At 40.4% G+C, this 19,051-nt stretch overlaps 1 protein-coding gene across 2 annotated transcripts; it reads left to right on the top strand.

The window, feature by feature from the left end:
* The first annotated feature begins 3,437 nt into the window (after positions 1-3,437).
* LOC114252289 (uncharacterized) lies at positions 3,438-7,122 on the top strand. Of its 2 annotated transcripts, none has more exons than XR_016324427.1 (2): positions 3,438-5,850; positions 6,415-7,122. XR_016324427.1 is itself a non-coding variant. In XM_028186787.2 (2 exons), exons 1-2 carry the CDS (start codon positions 5,409-5,411, stop codon positions 6,831-6,833), a joined length of 693 nt encoding a protein of 230 aa, XP_028042588.2. In that variant the 5' UTR covers positions 5,325-5,408; the 3' UTR covers positions 6,834-7,091. The 2 variants fall into 2 exon arrangements, 1 of the variants encoding a protein (XP_028042588.2); XM_028186787.2 differs by having other exon boundaries at positions 5,325-5,682; positions 6,415-7,091.
* Positions 7,123-19,051: the final 11,929 nt, after the last annotated feature.

Genomic DNA, 19,051 nt, shown 5'->3' with positions numbered 1-19,051 from the left:
TTTTTTTATATTACTTTTTTGCACTGTTTGTAACTATTAAATTTATCGACACGGCACGGGGTCACCACTATGCGGAGTGGGTGAATCTAAAAGGAAAGTCATATCACTAATAATTATTTATTGTATATGTGTCCGAGTGCCGTGCCGGACTCTGACGGACTGACTTGACGTTGACATGAGCCGGCACACTCGCCAACAATTATTTATGATTTAGCTTAGCACTTAAGAAAAGCATTTTAGCTTAGCACTTTATCATTGTAAATGATTTGTTATAATAAATACGCCAGCGCGTTTGCTTCTACCTGAGTTTCACCACTAAGGTATAAACTAGCAGTTGGATCTGAGATAGAGAGACAAGAAAGCTTTTACCCTTTGAGAGAACGTTTTTTGTTTCTATATTACAAAGTTAACGCGCGTGAAATATCTGAGAATATCAAAACTAAGTTTCGACAGAAAGAAATGTTAGCGATGAGGGGGCGTTTTCTCCCGGGAATCATAAATTGTATCAGATGCCTTTAGGGCCCTCCAGTGAAATTATCGAAAACTTCAGTATTTCAATGTAAAATAAATGGGCGTGACAGGATAGATCGTCTTAGAACAAAACAGTTTACGTCAGTCGCAAAGTAACAATTTAGTAATTAGTCAAGGCTGAAGTTAATTTTGAAGGTGAGCGAATTGGTGATCTGAGGTGGGTGAACTGGTGCAGATATTTAAGTCGTATTCTCGAGTTTGGAGTCAGTAACTGGCAAGAGACGATTCTTCATTCCCGATCTTGCAGACAGAATGGAAAGCAGTCGACGTCGCCCAAAACACGTCATTTCGGATCCTCCCGATCCACTAACGGTGCTTTTAGGCTTTCTCAAGCACCGATCATCGTTCTCGTCGAACCCGTCGCTTGCGACGAAGGGCTCTACGAGTAAATTAACCCACAGACACAGCCCACTGAGTTTCTCGCCGGATCTTCTCAGTGGGTCGCGTTTCCGATCCGGTGGTAGATTCTGCGAAGCACGGCTCTTGCCAGGGTTCGTGTTAAAAACGTTGTCAGGTTTGAGCCCCGTGAGCTCACCTACTAGTTAAAGTTACGCTCAAATAGCCTCTCAAGGCTAAAAAAAAGCAAGAGACGACGAAGATATCGGGAGTAACGAGAAAATCTCACTTTATACGTCAAGATCTACTTCGTGTCACTGAACCAGAAGAGTAATTTATTATTTCTAAAGGTAATATTTTATATATATATATTATTCAGAAACAATACATATTGTGGTTCTGGATAAAACACCTTTGGCTAATGATGGTTGCCATCAACGAAAGCGCCATCTACAAATTCAATAAACGTCATACGTCAAACCACATTGACAGCAAAAACGTCATTCTATGTCTTTTGTGTCACTTCACATTATTCATAACTTTCGAACGTAACGAACTAACAGCCCTTTTTGTAAAATCGAGGGTATACGTAATTATACACCTTTTTTGTAAAAAAAAAATCGAAAATATACGAAATTATAAAGTAAAACGAATTGTGTTAAAATTGTGTTTTGTGCTTACAGTTGCGTGATCGGCCGGCGCGGCCTACTCTTTGTGTCGGTTGGTGGTGTTTTTACAAGTAAGTGCATTTCGTTTTCTCATAAAACGCCACAATGACTGAGGAGACTTCTAAACTATTACCTGTTTCTCCTAGAAAAAAGTCGAAAGATGAATACCTTTCAGAATTAAAAAGACAAAGAGGTCATTTAAAAGGACGGTTAACTCAATTTAAAAAATATGTTGACTCTTTTCAAGATGCCACTTTATCTAAATTACAAGTAGCTGAAATGAAATTGCGATTACAAACCGCCAGCGAATATTTTACGAAATTAAATAATATTGCTAGTGAAATAGAAATAAATTGCCCTGAAGTAGATATTGTTAGTCATTTGGTATACTTTGAATCAATAGAATCATTATATTTTAGTACAACGGCATCAGCTTCATGTTTAATCGAAAGTTTTGAGACTAGTGATAGTTTAAACAATGAAAAGTGTAGTCATATTTTAAACGAAAATACAAAAACTTTAAATGTTAAACTACCTGAAATCAAGCTTCCTATTTTCGATGGATCATATGATCGCTGGTTGGAGTTTAAAAATTCCTATGAAACTATGATTCATAAACGGTCTGATCTTGACGCTATTCATAAGTTTCATTATTTGAGATCTTCACTTAGTGGCACAGCCTTACAGGTTATAAGTGCATTAGAGTTCACTGCCTCTAATTACACTCATGCATGGGAGCTCTTGGAGAATAGGTTTCATAATCACAGATTATTAGTACATAATCATATTAAATCGTTATTCAATATTCCATGTATAAAACAAGAATCGCCATTACAATTAAGAAAGTTAATTGATACAATTTTGAGGAATTTGCGTGCTCTAAAATCATTAGACGAACCTACCGAGTCATGGGACACATTAATCATATATTTAGTCGTAACGAAGTTAGATTCTGTTACTGATCGTGAGTGGGAGAACCACAAAGGTTCCCTTATGTCGCAGCCAAATAGATTGAAGCTAGAAGATCTTCTTACCTTTCTGAGAAATAGGGCAGATATGTTAGAAATGATTAATGTCACTCATTCCAAGCCACAGTTTAGGTCCAATCAATCGAATATAAACGAAACTAAACATAACCAAGTTTATAGCTATGTATCTACCTCTAACAATACTAAATATTTCTCTAATAAAAATAAAAACATAGATAAAACAAAGCGCAACTGTGTTATGTGTAACAATAATCATAAGTTGTTTACATGCATTAAGTTTTTAAATTTATCAATTACGGATAGAATAAAATTAGTAAACGATTATAAGCTATGTGTCAACTGCTTGCGCCCAGGGCATTCGATTCAAGATTGTATATTCGGCCCTTGCCAGCAGTGCAAACGAAAACATAATAGTTTATTACATTTAGACGAACATAGCGAAAGTAGCAGCAATACGAATGTGTGCACTACGGCATGCGCTCCTACATTCTCGGCTATGCATTCAGCGGCTTACCGTGCCGATGCGATAAATAATAATAAGGACGGTAGGAGCTCATATTTTAACCAAGTGTTACTTACAACTGCTTTGGTTGAACTAGCGGATCAAAATAATCGATATCATGTCGCCCGTGCTCTGTTAGACAACGGCAGCCAGCATAGCTTAATATCGGAAAAATTAGCTAAACGATTAAATATGAATTTTACACAGTCCACTGTTCGAATAGCAGGTGTGGGTCAACATCTCACACATACGAATAAATCATGTGTTATTTCTATGCGTTCTAAAACAAGCAATTTTAATAAACGAATATCTTGTTTAGTTTTACCTCAAATAACCTCAAGTTTGCCTATGACAAACATTTCACTCGAACATTTAAATATCCCCGATAATATACAACTAGCAGATCCCACTTTCGATGTATCATCAGACATAGATTTATTACTCGGTGCTGATATATTTTGGGATCTTTTGGAACAGGGTAGGATCCGTTTACCTTCAGGTCCATTTTTATTAAATACGAAGTTAGGTTGGGTGGTTTCTGGTCCTATCTTCTCTAACCATTCGAATATAAACGAAGTTCAATGTAATTTTAGTCGTTCGTTAGATTTACAACTTCGTAAGTTCTGGGAAATAGAAGATTTATCTGTGTCAAAGAATATTTTGACACAAGACGAAAATAAATGCGAAGAATTATTTATTAATACGACAAAACGCGAAAAAGAAGGTAGATTTTCAGTTCGCATACCGCTACGGGAATCAGCTGATTTTCTAGGGGACTCCTATTCAGTAGCTAATAAACGTTTTTTAGCACTTGAAAGGAAACTTGAACGTTTGCCATTACTTAGAGATATGTATAATAAATTTATGAAAGAATACGAAGTTCTCGGTCATATGACTCGCGTAGAAAAATATGATAGTCCAAATTTTTTCTTACCTCATCATGGAGTTTATAAAGAGAGTAGTACTACTACTAAACTTCGCGTGGTTTTTGACGGCAGTGCGAAGACTACGTCACAAAAATCATTAAACGACATTCAATTGCCAGGTCCTGCTCTTCAAAACGACATTTTTTCGATTCTGTTGCGTTTTAGATAGCGTGCGCGGACGTTGAAAAGCTATTCAGGCAGGTTTTAATTCAACAAGACCAAAGATCACTTCAGTATATTCTATGGCGTGAAAAACCTACTGATGCATTAAGCGTTTATCAATTAAATACAGTTACTTACGGAACCGCCTCCGCACCCTACTTAAGCATGCGTTGCATTAGGCAATTGGCATTACAATGTGACGATGACGTCATTTCTCGTGTTATCAATGAGGATATGTTTGTCGACGACCTGATCACCGGGCATGACGACTATGACGTGCTTCTCGAAATTTGTGAAAAAACAATGCATATTTTGCAGTCTGGATGTTTTCCTTTACGCAAGTGGACCTTTAATTTTGATCCTATGCGAAATAACAAAGAAAGGTTTAATGACGGCTTAGCACAAAGTAAAACTCTCGGATTGGGTTGGTATAATGACAACGATCAACTTAGGAATTCTAGCGCCAGCTGTAATAATACCTAAAATATTGTTGCAGAAATTATGGCTTTGTAAAATAGACTGGGATACTCCTGTATCACAAGAAATCGCCATGACTTGGAGTAATTTTATTAAAACATTAACTCATTTAAACGAATTGCGTATACCTCGGCAAATTAGAGGTTCAAACACCCAGTTTATAGAATTACACATATTTACGGATGCATCACAGAATGCATATGGAGCATGTGCATATATACGTACTTATAATTTGAATACAGAAATTACTGTTCGATTGCTATGTGCTAAAAGTAAGGTCGCACCTTTAAAAATAATAAGCATTCTACGACTTGAATTATGTGGTGCCCTACTGGGAGCTAGGCTTTATAAGAAAATAATTAATTCGCTAAAGTTATCATTTACTAACACTTATTTTTGGACGGATTCGACTATCGTAATGGGCTGGATACGCATGTCACCTCATTTATTAAAAACCTTTGTTCAAAATCGTGTAACTGAATTAAACGAATTGACAGGCGACTCAGTATGGTTACATGTAAATAGCAAGAATAATCCTGCTGACCTGCTATCTCGAGGTTTAAACCTTGATTCACTAATTCACTGTCAATTATGGTGGACAGGACCCTCTTATTTACATGATCATAATTTTGTAAATAAAAATATTAATTGCGATCATATTAATTTAAATAACAATAATTTACCAGATTTACGAAAAACTATACAAACAAATACTACGACATTAATCGACTGTTTATTCGACTTCGAAAGGTATTCGTCATTTCTTAAAATAAAACGAGTTTGTGCCTATTTACTTCGTTTTGTTTACAATGTGCTAATGAAGCGAGAGCGCTCACAATGCAAAACCGGTTTGCTATCTGTCGACGAGCTGAACGAGTCGCAGCGTTTATTAGTTAAACTCGCTCAGATGCATTCTTTTTCGGACGTGCATTATTGTTTACAAAACAAGTTACCGTTGAAAAATAAAAACACTAAACGTGTATTAGGCTTAAATGTGTTTTTAGATGAACATAATATAATTAGAGTCGGTGGTAGGCTTGGTAATTCGTCTAGTTTTCAATACGAGAAAAAACATCCCATTTTATTATGCGGTAAACATCGGTTTACTTTGCTATTGTTTAGATTCGAACATATGAGACTACTTCATGCTAGCCCTTTGCTTCTCCTGGCTAACATACGTGAGTGTTGGTGGCCATTAGGTGCAAGAAACTTGGCAAAAAAGGTAGTTCGCGAATGCGTAACGTGTACTCGTCATAAAGGTAACACTTTGTCTCCTATAATGGGTAACTTACCGAATGAGCGTTTGGATCCCGGTTTCCCTTTTATCCGGACGGGAGTTGACTATATAGGCCCAGTTTATGTACTAAATCGGAGAGGACGAGGTGCTGGACTTAGTAAATGTTACATTGCTTTATTCGTTTGTTTACTTACACGTGCAATTCATTTAGAAATTGTAACTAGTCTCACTACTAAAGATTATTTACTGGCTTTAAAACGTTTTATGAGTAGACGAGGCAAGCCTGATATTATTCTTTCCGATAATGGGAAGAATTTCGTAGGTGCCGAAAAGGAACTTCTCTCATTTTTTTCTGAAAATTCGAATGTTATTGTCGAGTCGTTTTCAAACGATGGAATTAAATTAAAATTCATTCCTCCCTATTCTCCTCATTGTGGCGGCTTATGGGAGAGGGGGGTGCGCTCATGTAAATACCATCTTCGACGCATAGTTGGTAATGCTCGGTTGACTTACGAGGAGTTCAGCACGGTTTTAACACAAATCGAGGCCGTCCTGAATTCCCGTCCTCTATCCCCTATGTCCACAGATCCACACGACTTTTCTCCACTGACCCCAGCTCACTTCCTGATCGGTCGGTCTCTGGCAGCTCCTGCATGCGAAGACTTGACGGCGGCTACGGATTCCCAGCTAACACGCTATCACAGAATCGAACAGCTGCGACAACATTTCTGGAAGCGCTGGTCTAAGGAATACGTGGTAGAATTGCAGACGAGAACGAAGTGGAAGACCAATCAAAGCGATATTGCTCTGGATACGCTTGTCTTGATAAAGGACGACAATCTACCTCCACTCAAATGGAAGCTCGGCCGTGTGATTAAGGTGTTCCCAGGCAACGATGGCGTGTCTCGGGTTGCTGATGTTCGGACTGCTACTGGCATCTTAAGACGTTCGTTTGCGAAGATTTGTCCGCTTCCACTGCAACCGGAGGATACAGAGGGCGAGTAAATCGAAGACCACACTTTGGAAGAAGCTGGTTCTTCCAAGGCCGGCGGTATATTCAGAAACAATACATATTGTGGTTCTGGATAAAACACCTTTGGCTAATGATGGTTGCCATCGACGAAAGCGCCATCTACAAATTCAATAAACGTCATACGTCAAACCACATTGACAGCAAAAACGTCATTCTATGTCTTTTGTGTCACTTCACATTATTCATAACTTTCGAACATAACGAACTAACAGCCCTTTTTGTAAAATCGAGGGTATACGTAATTATACACCTTTTTTGTAAAAAAAAATCGAAAATATACGAAATTATAAAGTAAAACGAATTTCTCCTTTTGGATATCCTCCGTTCCTGCGTCTACATATATAATGTATTTATTTATTTAAATCAAAATACAGTTTAGCTTTGTAAAACTGCTATGAGTTGCTCTTATAAAGAGAAACAACATTTAAAGCTATTGCTTCACCATTATTTTTATATCTTTTTATATTTTAATATTGCAAAAATGCTCTTTATATGTCTAATGTTCTAATGTTTCAATAATCGAAATTCTATTTATGTCATCTATAGAAGAATGATATAAATAACATATTAACCTCTTTAAGGATTAATCGTATAGAGGTTACATATATATATTAATTCGGTAGGCAGCGGCTTGGCTCTGTCTCTGGCATTGCTGAAGTCCATGGGCGACGGTAACCACTCACCATCAGGTGGACCGTATGCTCATCTGCCTACAAGGGCAATAAAAAATAATATTTTTTTTGGTCAGGAGGAAATCGCCGGACTCCCACCCTCCACTGGGGATGGTGGGCGGGGTATGTCGGAGTCGAACCGACTAAAACCACCTGTCGCTCAACAACCCACGTCCGAGCCTCGCATGAGACAGAACTCATGAAAAGGCAAAGGGGGGGAGTGAAGCGTTTAGTGCGGAGCAGATCTCTCCCATCACCCTCCCCCTTTTATATATATAGGTATATATTTTCTTGATGACGAATTTACGTTCCTGAATTCATTTAAAAATAAAGTTAGTTAAAGGATTTTGTGCAAAAGCAAACAGCTTATAATAGAAAAAACAGTTTTTTTTTCTCAGATTAGATATCTTCCCACCGGGTAATAAGCGCTTTCTGGAGATAATATGAATCACAACGCGAATGCTACTACTCTTTTTTATTTTTTATTGCTTAGATGGATGGACGAGCTCACAGCCCACCTGGTTTTAAGTGGTTACTGGAGCCCATAGACATCCACAACGTAAATGCGCCACCTACCTTGAGATATAAGTTCTAAGGTCTTAAGTATAGCTACAACGGCTGCCCCACCCTTCAAACCGAAACGCATTACTGCTTCACGGCCGAAATAGGCAGGGTGGTGGTACCTACCCGCGCGGACTCACAAGAGGTCCTACCACCAGTAATTACGCAAAATATAATTTTGCAGGCTTAATTTTTATTACACGATGTTATTCCTTCACCGTGGAAGTCAATTCACCGTGGAAGAACACTTGTTGAGTACGTTTTTCGATATGTCTTTCACAATAAAATCAAGACTTTGATCATCTTTTGCAACAGCGACAAGTAGAATAAGGTTTACTGATTGTTAACGTGGCAGTAAAGACACAGCATAAACACCATATCACCGCTGGGCGACGCGTGCTCTATCTGATGTCACTAAGCTCTAATCCTAAAACTATATAAAATTCAATAATAAACTACCCATCTGTATTCATTTAGCGCGACAGACTGATTGATATGTTTTTGAAAAATAGACACGATTTTCTTAGGGATGTTGTTCTTTCAAAAGCTTGTTTTCAGTATTTTTAGGCTAAAATAAACACGAATGCCAGCATCCACTTTGAGATTTGAGGTCGCATTGCTCAAACTCGAACACATGGTCACCTTTCAGTACAAATAAGTTAGAGTAAGGTATTTCATTCCGTATTTAGTAGGACATATTATTATCTTTAAACTTTTATAACAGAGTTAAACCAAAACAGCAATCTTCATGTATTGGCATCGTTATCGTTAAATTTGATACTGCTACCACTAAAAATAATATCCTGAAGAGTCTGCTAATCAGTCACTCGGTATTGCATAGTGGTAAACAGAGTGAGGGCCAGCTCCAACAGTATCCTGAGCATGATCGCAAGCAGGCTGGACTGTACTTTCCTGGGTCGCTGTGGTGCCATCTCCCATGGGATGTTACCACAGTAATTCATTGTGATGTAAATATAACTACTAACATAGGTCTAAGTCTTATTAACAATTTATATGAGTCATGGATACTTGAAATAAAAACATTATTATTATTATTATTATTATTTATTTATATTTATTTAAAATCTTATTAATTACATAATATTTTTTAAAAAAGATATTAAAAATACAATTTTTTAAAAACACTATATAAAAATAGATTGCCGCTGATGGCGGTGTCTACGACACAAGCCACCAGTGGTTAGGACTCCAGAGTGAGAAACCTCCTCACAATGCGTGCAGTATCGAGGATAACTGCTTTCTGTATTAGGCCCTTAACCCAGCTGGATAACGAAAGTTTCTTAAGATGTTGATCGAAACTTTTCGCTATCAAGCCGTGTACCGATACAACTATTGGAACAATGATGGTTGAATCAACATGCCACATGGCGGTAGTCTCGTGGGCCAGGTCTAAATATTTTATTAATTTGTCCTTTTCTGCCTTCACGAGGTTCTCGTCATGAGGAATGGTGACATCAACCAACACTGCTCGACGCGCAGATCGATCTATTATCACAATATCAGGTTTATTGGCAACAATATACCTATCCGTGATAATAGATCGGTCCCAGTAGAGCGTAACATGACCATTATCAAGAACTGGTTGAGGTTGGTATTGGTAATAAGGTACAGCAGAATCAAGAAAACCATATTTCAGAGCAAGTTGTTGATGGATAATCCTAGCCACTTGGTTATGTCTATGCAAGTACTCGCCGTTAGCAAACCGAGAACAGCCAGAAACAATATGTCTAATAGACTCTCCCGGACGGTGGCATGCCCGACAAATGTCGACCGTCCCATCCTTTAGTATATATTTCCGGTAGTTCTTCGTCATGATAACTTCGTCCATAATTGCAAAGATAAAACCTTCAGTTTCCCCAAAGAGGTTATTGAATCGTAACCAGGCCACGGAAGCTAATTGGTCTACATCAGGCCCTGTGAGAGCCCGGTAGAACCTACCGTGTAACTCCTTGCTCCTCCATACGGTTATGCGATCTGAAATACCCTCTACCTTCAGCCTCTTCCAATTCCCGTTAGCTAAGGATAGCGGAGTTAGCCCCATATCGACTGCAACGACATCCCGATACATATTCACGTTCATCTTAAGGAAATATTCCCTAAGGTTGTATATCTCTCGGTTATGTAGATCCTTGGCATTCAAAATACCACGACCCCCACATTTCCGAGGAATATACAACCTCATTACAGACGAACGTGGATGATGCATTCTGTATGCCGTTAACAATTGCCTGATTTTTCTGTCCAGTACGTCCAGCTCTGATTGCGTCCACCTTAGTATGCCAAAGGAATATGTTAACATAGGCATGACCCAACCATTAAACGCTCGGATTTTGTTTCCGCCTGATTAATGGCTTTTTAAGACCTTTATAAGACGACCAAAAAACCGATCTCTAAACGATTGTTTCATATCTGCGTCAACAATATTCAGCACTTCAAACATACCAAGGTACTTGTAAGTTTCCGATTCACAAAGAGACTTGAGGACCACACTATGGTTAAGTAGTAAGCAATCTGAGCTTACAACTTTACCTCTCTGTACATCTATGAACGCACATTTATCAACACCAAATTCCATCCCAATGGCTTTACTAAAACTGTCGGTTATTTTTAGTAAACTCATTAAGTCTGGTTTTTTGGAAGCAAATAATTTGAGATCATCCATGAACAAGAGATGTGATATAGCCTCAGCTCTTCTGCGAAGTCGGTAGCCTAGCGTTGAATCTTTAAGTAATGTACTTAAAGGATTAAGCGCCAAACAAAACCACAAAGGACTCAGACTGTCGCCCTGAAAGATACCCCGCTTAATCCTTATTAAATTCGGGGCAGCAGAAGAAGTCATCTGACCTGGTTGACTAAGAAACGTAGACCATTGACCCATGCATGAGCTAAGAAAGGAGCATAGTATGGGATTTATTTTATATAGCTCTAAAACTCTCATTAGCCATGTATGAGGCACAGAGTCATACGCTTTCTTATAATCAATCCAAGCCATATGAACGTTCCTCTTACCCCGCCGAACTTGTTGAGTAATGGTCATGTCAATGAGTAGCAAATCTTTTGTACCTCGAGACCCAGCCTTACATCCATTCTGATTAGGTGATAAAATGTTATTATTAAAAATGTGGTTTTGAATTTTGATTCTCAAAATGGATGTAAGAAGCTTATAGATGGTAGGTAAGCATGTAATTGGTCTGTAATTCTTGGGATCCGAGGTATTGCCAGATTTATAAATCAAATAAGTGATACCAGATGTCATGAAATCTGGGAGTGATCCCATCTCAAGGGCCTGTTGGAATTGAGCTGCCAGGCGTTCATGTGAACTTCGGATCCACTTGATCCAGTAACTGTGCAGTCCGTCCGGTCCCGGACTTTTCCAATTTGGCATCGAACGTACTGCACGAGAAACATCAATGGCGGATATTGTTATTGGATCCATCTCTTTATACGATTCACATTCCCGCCTGACAGTTTGTATCCATTCCCCTTCAGAGTGACCAATGGGTATCGACCAAATATTTTTCCAAAATGTTGACATGTCCTCTTCATTGACATTGTATGGCTCATCATCGGTCACTTGGGATTGAGATGACTCCCAGTTTCTGTATACACTTCTTTGATCTCTTTGGAAAACTCTATTCAAATGGTATCGCTCAGATCTTAGACGATACCGACGAATACGGCTTGCCCAAGCATAAACTTTTTGCTTCCAGAAGTCTATGCGCTCAATAATACAGGTCATGTATTCGTTTGAGCTTATTCCAGTTCCGGCAAAAGCCTGATCGACGAAACACATAACCCGTGGACGAGTATTTCCTTTCTGGAAGCACATAAGCTTTGCTATAAGAATCCTGGCCCTATCAATTCGCTTCTCAATTCTGCACTGCCATTGTGGTTTAGTAGGGGGTCGAGAGGCTGTCTGGGTTAAATTTGGAGACTTAACCTCAGCTACACGACAAACCGCTACCGCACCGCAGTACAGAAGTGAGTGAGATCCGTACTTGATTCTAAATAGGGTTTTAGAATAGAGTCCAGGGCCCCTACAAGCGAAACATTACGTCTATGCATAGGCAAACGTGGTAATCGTGGTCTAGAGCAGGAAGAAACTAACCTATATTCTTGAATAGAATCCTCCAAAGCACTACTCAAACGCTCATAGTCCTGGTTACTTGCACAAACCTGTTCTTGAATTTCCTCATCGTGTTGTATTATTGGGGCGACGGTGTCAGTTACCACTTGGTTTTCTTGTGGTTCGATGGGAACCGGTAGCGCTTCGTAGCGTAGTCGATCAAGAAGAGACTGGTCCAACAGCCTAAGCCGCTGGTTAGCCCTCACCTGATCTGACAGTCGTTGTGTCGAAACATTCACGGTCGGGCACAATGTCTGAAACACAGAGAACATTTTTGAGCGATACGCAGAAAGGTTGGTTTCTCCCTCCGTAGCCCTATAGTACGCTCGCATGACATTCATATTTATATTTTCGTTCCAACGCATGCGAGAGCGCACTACACCACTGGTAGCGGGGACCGTAGACGGGGCATTTCGCCTCGTTCATCCTAAGCGTGCCAATGGTGGGCGGCCCCGGCGCACAGGTCTTGGCGGCGCAGGGGACGGCTGTGTTTCGTCGCTGGATAAACTTTCAATTCTCGTCGGACTTGGAGAGCCATCCGACGAACACGACGGAATACATGGTGATGTTCTTCGTGCGCCACAGGTCACCTGTCTACACTGTCGACTTGGGTTTTTCCTTAATGTAGTTGTCGTCGACATGGACGTGTCACATTGCAATTTTCTTTAAATTATTTATTTTCGTTTTTGCATCCAACTTTACACTTTCTCTTTATATGTTTATCATTTTTAAAATTTAATTATTTGTATTTTTTCTATAAATATTTGTAAAAATTTAGGTAAAATTAAATAAATTTGAATTTTGCAATTTTTGACACGTCTGTTGTTGTAGACGGTTTCCATGGTTTTATTATTATTATTATTATAGTGGCATGGGGCGGGTCTTCCAAAACACACTTTCTAAAACTTGAACGTGTTCAGAGACGTATTTTGAAAGTTGGCTGGCGGCTCCCTTATAGGTTTCCTACAAATGATCTTTAAAAAACCTGTACAGTCCTTTCTGTCCGTATATTATTTATTCTTAACCTTATTATGACTATACACTCGAAAACTCCATACGATCCTTTGATGTGTCCTCTTGATGTGTCTTTTATTTATCGATTGAGGCACTACGAAGTCTGCCGGGTCAGCTAGTGTACAATAAATATATATGATTACTATATCATACTCAATATAACTTCAAAGCTACATCGTTCTTTCGATTAAGACTGTCGGGAGGGATACATTCTTCCAGCGATTGGACAATATGCGAAAAAAATCGGTAATTTTATTGTCAACTAGCGGCCCGCTTTAGCTTCGCTCGGGCCTTCAACAAAAATTTCAAAATAAAAAATTATAATATTGTGTATGTAAAAATTATAATACACACATCAACCCTTCTATTCTATATGCGTCAGGTTACTAAAAAAAGAAAATTATAAAGGTAGTTTGAATATTATTATTTTAATGAACTTTTATTTTCATTTAAATTTTGTTTTTTATCTCTTTTTTATATTATTATTTTTCTTATTTTTGTAAAAAGGTCATACATATGTGGGGAGGCTAAAACGACAAAGGGAAGATCTTCCACCGAGCGGGTGATATTACTCGACAGACCGACGATTTTTTTTTTTTTTTTTCCTACCTATGCTGATAGCCTTGAGAGGCTATTTCAGCTTACCCTAGCTTGTGTAGGTGAGCTCACGGGGCTCAAACCGGAGAATTGCTAACACCGCCCTAGCAAGAGCAGTGCTTCGCAGAATCTACCACCGGGTCGGAAGCGCGACCCACTGAGAAGATCCGGCGAGAAACTCAGTGGGCTGTGTCTGTAGGTTAATTCGCTCGTCGGGCCCTTCGTCGCAAGCGACGGGTTCGACGAGGACGGTGACCGGTGCTTGTATTGCCTAAAAGCACCGTTAATGGATCAGGAGGATCCGTGATGACGTGCTTTGGGCGACGTCGACGGTTTACCATTCGGTCTACAGGATCGGGTATGTAGTTTCCAGTGGCCACGACAAGAGGGTTCTCATGTCGTGCCGTCTTCTCAAAGTGGCGCAGCGATGCCGACTGTAGATACTTACTGACGGGATCGAGCTTCAGGTCATCGTGGAGGTCCACGTTCCTCTGGAACCATGATGCTCCGACGGCTATCCTGCAGAATCGGGATTGTATAACCTGAAGGGGTCTCAAGTTGGTGCGGGCCGCGTGAGCGAACACTACGCACAAGTTTTGTAGAGGGTTACTTTGTTACGGAGGGACAGTTTGCTTCGTCTACAAAGCATTGGGTAGAGTCGTCCTAGTATAAACGCGGCGCGATCGCGTACCGTTTTTACGTGGGGACGGAATGTCATCCCTCTGTCGAGGGTGACGCCTAGGTATTTGACCTTCGAGGCCCACGGTATGGGCTGGTCAAAGAGAGTGATGGGGCTAACGGCGGAGGTGTTTGCGCGCTTATTGGGGAGTGGGGTGCTCGAAGTGGTATTCGGAGGGCGACCCCTTTTGAATAGCACCGCTGTGCTTTTCGTGGGGTTCATGTCTATTCGCCACTTCCGGAACCACTGTCCCATGGTGGTTACTGAGATCTGGAGTCGCCGATGAAGCAACGACATCTTCCTACACGAGTAGTAGATAGCCGTGTCATCGGCGAAGAGCGCTAGATGGGTCTCCGGAGACCGGGGTATATCGTTGATATACAAACTAAATAGTAACGGGGAGAGTGCGGAGCCTTGCGGGACTCCGGCAGTCAGATGACGGGGACGAGAACGAGTTCCCTCTACTCGATATCGAAACGAACGGTTCGACAAGAAGTCTCGTATGATGAGCACGAGTCTGTCTGGCACTCCCATGTTGTACAGTTTGTAGATCAAACCGTTGTGGCAGACTTTGTCGAACGCCTTCGCTACATCGAAGAAGAGGGCGCCGGTCGGGATTTGTTTACGCCTATTAGCCCTATTAAGATGTGCTCCGTGAGGCGGTGCACTTGTTGTACGCACGAGTGTTTGGCGCGGAATCCAAACTGCTTGTCTATTAGAATTTTATTCGCGGTAACGAAGTCCCAGAGGCGTTTCCGAAGGAGCCGTTCGTAAATTTTGCCTATCGCTGGGAGGAGACTAATCGGACGGTAGACCGACGGTCCGAATGTTGTTGTATATATGTAGGCTTATCTTGAAAATGTCGTAAGCGAGATTCAGGCATCTGTCAATTATCTCGCGTTGTATGATGGGTACCGCCACACATACAAAACAAAAGCCATTGAGTTTATTGAGTCAGAGCTTCCCCTCCCCGTAAACGATATTTACCGTTGTTTTATTTTTTAAATAAAAGAACGCTTATTGTGGCATAACTATAATATATACACATATGCCGTCCGGAAACTTTTTGTAAATAATAATGTGTTCTAAAAAGTAATACTACATTATTTTATTCTATCATCAATAATTGTTTTCGCTGCGCACGCGATGTAATTAATATTTTAGGTATTTTTTTTACACCTTCGGTTACATTTTCGGAGTTTTAGTAAGGACCACTATTTTTGTTTTAATATAGGTTATGTCACTCGGGAATAGTGTGGCTTCCAAACAGTGAAATATTTTTTTAAATCGGTTCAATAGTTTCGGAGCCTATTCAATACAAACGAGCGATCAAATATTTCCTCTTGTATTTTGTATTGTAATATTAGTATAGAATAGTCAATATCGTTTACAACATATTTTTAAGTGACTAAACTTAGGAAGGTTCTAGTCAACTTTATAATTAAAATGTCTCAAAGCACTATCAGTAAGAAAGTCAAAGAAAGCTTCAGGGAAGTAATCATGAATTTAATTAAAGTTTGCGGAAAACAATTACCCGTCTGCGACCCAGTATTTAGTCTTTTAGTAAACAAGTTGTTTACTTAAGCTATTTAGTTAGGCTGGTAAATGTTGTTACGCCGTTAAGAGTAACGCCATCTATCGCCGAATAGTCGAACGAATATCGAAGGATCTAGTAGCACCTAGAACGCTCGAGAAGTACATGGGGCTAAAGATCAACCAGTCCAAAACAAAGATCATGATCGTGGATAAATCCGGCACCCTTAACAAGAATAATATTCTTGGCCAATACGACATGGTCAAGACTTTCGTGTACATCAGCTCGATTATTTCCAATAGAGGTGGATCGGAAACCGAAATAAGGCGACGCATCGGAATGGCCAAATCCACTATGAGCCAGTTAAACAAAATATGGAGAGATCGGAACATACTCAAGAAGACGAAAGTGCAAATTGTTGAGACGCTCGTTTTCTTAATCTTTTTGTATGGGGCTGAGACCTGAATCTTGAAAGAGTCTGACAGGCGACGCATAGACGCGTTTGAGATGTGGTGCAGGCGGCGCTTGTTGCGCATCTCTTGGACGGCTTTCCGGACGAACGCTTCCATCCTCAACGAGCTAAAAGTTGACCAGAGGCTATCCACCAGATTTTAATGCTTATATGGAGTGCTCCAATATTTTGGTCATATAGCAAGAAAACCCTCTGACAACCTGGAGACACTCATAGTGACGGGTAAAGTGGATGGAAGACGATCCAGAGGTTGGAGCCAAAAAAGATAGAGTGACCAAGTGTCCGAGTGTCTGGACATGACACTGAGCCACGCACTTCACTGTGCCACTGACCGACAAAAGTGGCTACAAATCACAAAAAAGGCCACAGGCGGGCGCATCACGATGCTTAGCAATGAGCGATCGACTGAAGGAGGAGAATAAAAGCGTTGCAGAGATGGCACGCAATCAGTTAGTAATCGGAACTACTCGAAGCGAAACAGCGAACGGATCACCTGAAGCGAAGCGGAAGAAGCGAATTGAGCGATTTTAAAGTGTTTATGAAGTGCTTTAAGTGTTCTAAGTGTTAATTCAGTGTTAACTTGTAATTCGGTAGAATTTTTATTTATCCCTAACCACAGCGCGTAAGAATATGGTGCGATAATTTACTAATAAACTGCAATTAGCATAAGATGTAAGTAGCTGTGCTGTGAGAAGTGGCAGTGTGTCCGCAAGAGCAGTTTCTCATTAGAAGATCATCTGTTTATAACAATATGTTATTTTATTTAATAGAACTTCGTACTGCTGCTTTGGTAGCCAACTGTCTCTTCAGCCTTCCTTGATGTTTTTCTGAAGTTTTCTGAATTTCCTCCTTTATATTGGTAATATAAAGTTTTAGTTGATCGTGAAACAGGCAGGTTGTAGGCAGCGGTTTGGCTCTGCCCCTGACATTGATGAAGTCCATGGGCGACGGCAACCACTTACCGTTAGGTTGGCCGTAAGGCTCGTCCCTGTCCTAAAAGATCAATAAAAATAAAAAAATCTAGTAATTTCATATTTCGTAAAACTGCAACATAACACTAACGTAGAAGATGAAAAACGCACCGCGCGTTTTCTCGAAAGCGTGAATTCTGAACCTTTAATGTTTAATGTCACAATGGGCCTTATCAGAAGGCTCAAGGTCACCCAAAGAGCAATGGAGAGGGCTATGCTCGGAGTTTCCCTGCGAGATCAAATCAGAAATGAGGAGATTCGCAGGAAAACCATGGTAACCGACATAGCCCAAAGGATTGCGTCATTGAAGTGGCAATGGGCAGGACGCATTGCTCGCAGAACGGATGGCCGTTGGGGCCAGAAAGTTCTTGAGTGGCGACCGCGTACTGGAAGACGTAGCGTGGGTAGGCCTCCCACAAGGTGGGCCGACGATTTATTGAGGTCGCGAGGATCCGCTGGATGCAGGCAGCGCAGGACCGGTTTTTGTGGCGAGGCTTGGGGGAGACCTATGTCCAGCAGTGGACGTCCATGGGCTGATAGGATAGGATAGAATGTTTAATTTTAAATGTTTGCTTTGAGAACATTACCAATATAAATTAGTAAATTAAATTCTAAATTTCTGAAAAAAATATTTTTCAGTTGCTTAGAGTAGTCACCGTTTTCGAATAAGAACCACAGAGTGCTTCTTATAGTTTTCGGAAACGTTTTGCAACCCATACATCAGCCCGCTGAGTTTCTCGCCGGATCAGTGTGCCTAGTGCGAGTCTTTTAACGTTCTCGATAGCGTAAAAGTTAACTTATATTTGTATGCAGTTGGAACAGCGCCCCTAGCGGCAAATGTAGACAAACTTTTTATTTATTGCTTAACTTAAATTATTAACTTTTGAAGTCATCGTAGGCTAAAGGATAAGATGTCCGGTGCATTCGTGTTGAGCGATGCACCGGTGTTCGAATATCAGACGGGTACCAATTTTTCTAATGAAATACGTACTCAGCATTGTTCACGATTGCCTTCCACGGTGAAGGAATAGTAGCATCGTGTAATAAAAATCAAAATTATAATTTGCGTAATTACTGGTGGTAGGACCTTTTGAGAGTCCGCGCGGGTAGGTACCACCACCCTGCCTATTTCTGCCGCGAAGCAGTAATGCGTTTCAGTTTGAAGGGTGGGGCAGCCGTTGTAACAATACTGAGACCTTAGAACTTATATCTCAAGGTGGGTGGCGCATTTACGGATGTAGATGTCTATGGATGTGTTTACTGGAGCCGATACAAATTTGAGTTAACTTTTACGCTAACGTTAAAAAGCTGGCAATAAGCACACTCTTCAGCGGCTAACGATACCGATGCGGTAGTAGATTCATTCGCGAATTAGCTGCCCTTGAGTTGTTAGGTATCCTTTGGAAGTGCTCTGGTAGCTGTTAGCAAATCCCACCCCTCCTGGCTGAGCCCGTGCTCCTTACCTGTTCTGGAGAAACTGGAAAGACATTCGTGCCACTACTAATCATACCTTTATAAAAAAAATGACATGGTTTCTACACGCT

The sequence above is a fragment of the Bombyx mandarina genome, chromosome 17 (genome assembly GCF_030267445.1).
Source record: "Bombyx mandarina strain Sakado chromosome 17, ASM3026744v2".
Classification (NCBI taxonomy): Eukaryota; Metazoa; Arthropoda; class Insecta; order Lepidoptera; family Bombycidae; genus Bombyx; species Bombyx mandarina.
This window is presented reverse-complemented; position numbering and strand designations above follow the sequence as displayed.